The sequence below is a fragment of the Oncorhynchus nerka genome, linkage group LG11 (genome assembly GCF_034236695.1).
Source record: "Oncorhynchus nerka isolate Pitt River linkage group LG11, Oner_Uvic_2.0, whole genome shotgun sequence".
Taxonomy (NCBI): Eukaryota; Metazoa; Chordata; class Actinopteri; order Salmoniformes; family Salmonidae; genus Oncorhynchus; species Oncorhynchus nerka.
In genome coordinates this window covers 5,576,525-5,581,524 of record NC_088406.1, presented here as the reverse complement: position 1 = coordinate 5,581,524, position 5,000 = coordinate 5,576,525, and the positions used below count along the sequence as shown (strand labels likewise).

At 52.2% G+C, this 5,000-nt stretch overlaps 1 protein-coding gene across 1 annotated transcript in view; it reads right to left on the bottom strand.

The window, feature by feature from the left end:
• Positions 1-2,076, bottom strand: part of LOC135574081 (uncharacterized) — a 9,111-nt gene extending 7,035 nt beyond the window's left edge. The window contains exon 1 of the mRNA XM_065024956.1: positions 2,019-2,076. Coding sequence (XP_064881028.1) covers positions 2,019-2,076 — 58 coding nt within the window. The remainder of the gene's footprint in view (positions 1-2,018) is intronic.
• Positions 2,077-5,000: the final 2,924 nt, after the last annotated feature.

The window sequence follows — 5,000 nt, the reverse complement described above, 5'->3', positions numbered from 1 at the left end:
CAGGTCATCACCTCAGGAGTAAATGTCAGTTGGCTTTTCATAGCTGAGCATTCAGAGGTCAAGACAGCAGGTGCGGTTTGAAAGAGAGTCGAAAACAGCAGATCCGGAACAAGGTAGCATGTCTGGTGAACAGGTCAGGGTTCCATAGCCGCAGGCAGAACAGTTGAAACTAGAGCAGCAGCACGACCAGGTGGACTGGGAACAGCCAGGAGTCATCAGGCCTGGTAGTCCTGAGGCAAGATCCTAGGGCTCCAGGAGAGGGAGAAATAGAGGGAGCATACTTAAATTCACACAGGACACCGGATAAGACAGGAGAAATACACCAGATATAACAGACTGACCCTACCCCCCGGCACATAGACTATAGCAGCATAGATACTGGAGACTGAGACAGGGGTGGGTCAGGGGGACACTGTGGCCCCGTCCAACGATACCCCCGGACAGGGCCAAACAGGCAGGATATAACCCCAGCCAACGTATGCGAAAGCAAAGCCCCCACACCACTAGAGGGATATCAACAGACCACCAACCTACTACCCTGAGACAAGGCTGAGTAATTAATTAATTAATAAAGTTATTAATAAAGTATAGCCCAAGAAGATTTCCTCCACCGCGCGAGGGGGAGCAAAAAATGTGTTTGGCATGACAACGAGTGACAAGGAGTTGGCATGATTGAAATGGCGACGTTGGCCTTGATTTGTTATAAGGGACTGACTGTTGTTACTTTCTGTTCTGTTCCAGATCAGTTATACAGAGCTATGCTGATGTGGTGAAATAACTGGTTTGGGTAGGAGGAAGGAGGAGGAAGGAGGAGGAGGAGGAGGAGGAGGAGGAGGAGGAAGAGGAGGAGGAGGAGGGAGGAGAAGGATGAGGAGGTTGAGGAGGAGGAGGAGGAGGAGGAGGAGGAGGATGAGGGAGGAGGAGGAGGGAGGAGGAGGAGGAGGAGGAATAGGAGGAGGAGGAGGAGGAGGAGGAGGAGGAGGAGGGAGGAGGAGGAGGAGGAGGAGGAGGAGGAAGGAGGAGGATGAGGAGGAGGAGGAGGGAGAAGGAGGAGGAGGAGGAAGGAGGGAGGAGGAGGAGGAGGAAGGAGGAGGAGGAGGAGGAAGGAGGAGGAGGAGGAGGGAGGACAGGAGAGACTAAATGGAGAATGTTTCCATGACAGACTGACCAGGTGAATCCAGGTGAAATATACGATCCCTTATTGATGTCACTTGTTAAATCCATTTCAATCAGTGTAGATTCATGGGATCCAAGGTTAGAGAATGATTTTTATGCCTTGAGACAATTGAGACATGGATTGTGTAAATATGCCATTCAGAGGGTGAACGGGCAAGACCAAATATTTAAGTGCCTTTGAACAGGGCATGGTAGTAGGTGCCAGGCGCACCGGTTTGTGTCAAGAACTGCAACGCTGCTGGATTTTTCACACTCAACCGTTTCCCGTGTGTATCAAGAACGGTCCACCACCCAAAGGACATCCAGCCAACTTGACACAACTGTGGGTAAGCATTGGATTCAACATGGGGGAGTTCAACTGGAGTCAACATGGGGCCAGCATCCCTGTGGAACACTTTCCACACCTTGTAGAGTCAACATGGGCCAGCATCCCTGTGGAACACTTTCCACACCTTGTAGAGTCAACATGGGGCCAGCATCCCTGTGGAACACTTTCCACACCTTGTAGAGTCAACATGGGGCCAGCATCCCTGTGGAACACTTTCCACACCTTGTAGAGTCCACATGGGGCCAGCATCCCTGTGGAACACTTTCCACACCTTGTAGAGTCAACATGGGGCCAGCATCCCTGTGGAATGCTTTCCACACCTTGTAGAGTCAACATGGGCCAGCATCCCTGTGGAACACTTCCACACCTTGTAGAGTCAACATGGGGCCAGCATCCCTGTGGAACACTTTCCACACCTTGTAGAGTCAACATGGGGCCAGCATCCCTGTGGAACACTTTCCACACCTTGTAGAGTCAACATGGGGCCAGCATCCCTGTGGAACACTTTCCACACCTTGTAGAGTCAACATGGGGCCAGCATCCCTGTGGAACACCTTCCACACCTTGTACATTTACATTTACATTTAAGTCATTTAGCAGACGCTCTTATCCAGAGCGACTTACAAATTGGTGCTTTCACCTTATGACATCCAGTGGAACAGCCACTTTACAATAGTGCTTCTAAATCTTTTAAGGGGGGGAGGGGGGGGGTGAGAAGGATTACTTTATCCTATCCTAGGTATTCCTTAAAGAGGTGGGGTTTCAGGTGTCTCCGGAAGGTGGTGATTGACTCCGCTGTCCTGGCGTCGTGAGGGAGTTTGTTCCACCATTGGGGGGCCAGAGCAGCGAACAGTTTTGACTGGGCTGAGCGGGAACTGTACTTCCTCAGTGGTAGGGAGGCGAGCAGGCCAGTGGTGGATGAACGCAGTGCCCTTGTTTGGGTGTAGGGCCTGATCAGAGCCTGGAGGTACTGAGGTGCCGTTCCCCTCACAGCTCCGTAGGCAAGCACCATGGTCTTGTAGAGTCAACATGGGGCCAGCATCCCTGTGGAACACTTTCCACACCTTGTAGAGTCAACATGGGGCCAGCATCCCTGTGGAACACTTTCCACACCTTGTAGAGTCAACATGGGCCAGCATCCCTGTGGAACACTTTCCACACCTTGTAGAGTCAACATGGGGCCAGCACCCCTGTGGAACACTTTCCACACCTTGTAGAGTCAACATGGGGCCAGCATCCCTGTGGAATGCTTTCAACACCTTGTAGAGTCAACATGGGCCAGCATCCCTGTGGAACGCTTTCCACACCTTGTAGAGTCAACATGGGGCCAGCATCCCTATGGAACACTTTCCACACCTTGTAGAGTGCACATGGGGCCAGCATCCCTGTGGAACACTTTCCACACCTTGTAGAGTCAACATGGGGCCAGCATCCCTGTGGAATGCTTTCCACACCTTGTAGAGTCAACATGGGCCAGCATCCCTGTGGAACACTTCCACACCTTGTAGAGTCAACATGGGCCAGCATCCCTGTGGAACACTTTCCACACCTTGTAGAGTCAACATGGGGCCAGCATCCCTGTGGAACACTTTCCACACCTTGTAGAGTCAACATGGGCCAGCATCCCTGTGGAACACTTTCAACACCTTGTAGAGTCAACATGGGCCAGCATCCCTGTGGAATGCTTTCAACACCTTGTAGAGTCCACATGGGGCCAGCATCCCTGTGGAACGCTTTCCACACCTTGTAGAGTCCACATGGGGCCAGCATCCCTGTGGAACGCTTTCCACACCTTGTAGAGTCACATGGGCCCAGCATCCCTGTGGAACGCTTTCCCACACCTTGTAGAGTCCACATGGGGCCAGCATCCCTGTGGAACGCTTTCCACACCTTGTAGAGTCAACATGGGGCCAGCATCCCTGTGGAACACTTTCCACACCTTGTAGAGTCAACATGGGGCCAGCATCCCTGTGGAACACTTTCCACACCTTGTAGAGTCAACATGGGGCCAGCATCCCTGTGGAACACTTTCCACACCTTGTAGAGTCAACATGGGGCCAGCATCCCTGTGGAACACTTTCCACACCTTGTAGAGTCAACATGGGGCCAGCATCCCTGTGGAACACTTTCCACACCTTGTAGAGTCAACATGGGGCCAGCATCCCTGTGGAACACTTTCCACACCTTGTAGAGTCAACATGGGGCCAGCATCCCTGTGGAATGCTTTCCACACCTTGTAGAGTCAACATGGGGCCAGCATCCCTGTGGAACACTTCCACACCTTGTAGAGTCAACATGGGGCCAGCATCCCTGTGGAACACTTTCCACACCTTGTAGAGTCAACATGGGGCCAGCATCCCTGTGGAACACTTTCCACACCTTGTAGAGTCAACATGGGGCCAGCATCCCTGTGGAACACTTTCCACACCTTGTAGAGTCAACATGGGGCCAGCATCCCTGTGGAACACCTTCCACACCTTGTACATTACATTTACATTTAAGTCATTTAGCAGACGCTCTTATCCAGAGCGACTTACAAATTGGTGCTTTCACCTTATGACATCAGTGGAACAGCCACTTTACAATAGTGCTTCTAAATCTTTTAAGGGGAGGGGGTGAGAAGGATTACTTTATCCTATCCTAGGTATTCCTTAAAGAGGTGGGGTTTCAGGTGTCTCCGGAAGGTGGTGATTGACTCCGCTGTCCTGGCGTCGTGAGGGAGTTTGTTCCACCATTGGGGGGCCAGAGCAGCGAACAGTTTTGACTGGGCTGAGCGGGAACTGTACTTCCTCAGTGGTAGGGAGGCGAGCAGGCCAGTGGTGGATGAACGCAGTGCCCTTGTTTGGGTGTAGGGCCTGATCAGAGCCTGGAGGTACTGAGGTGCCGTTCCCCTCACAGCTCCATAGGCAAGCACCATGGTCTTGTAGAGTCAACATGGGGCCAGCATCCCTGTGGAACACTTTCCACACCTTGTAGAGTCAACATGGGGCCAGCATCCCTGTGGAACACTTTCCACACCTTGTAGAGTCAACATGGGCCAGCATCCCTGTGGAACACTTTCCACACCTTGTAGAGTCAACATGGGGCCAGCACCCCTGTGGAACACTTTCCACACCTTGTAGAGTCAACATGGGGCCAGCATCCCTGTGGAATGCTTTCAACACCTTGTAGAGTCAACATGGGCCAGCATCCCTGTGGAACGCTTTCCACACCTTGTAGAGTCAACATGGGGCCAGCATCCCTGTGGAATGCTTTCCACACCTTGTAGAGTCAACATGGGCCAGCATCCCTGTGGAACACTTCCACACCTTGTAGAGTCAACATGGGCCAGCATCCCTGTGGAACACTTTCCACACCTTGTAGAGTCAACATGGGGCCAGCATCCCTGTGGAACACTTTCCACACCTTGTAGAGTCAACATGGGCCAGCATCCCTGTGGAACACTTTCAACACCTTGTAGAGTCAACATGGGCCAGCATCCCTGTGGAATGCTTTC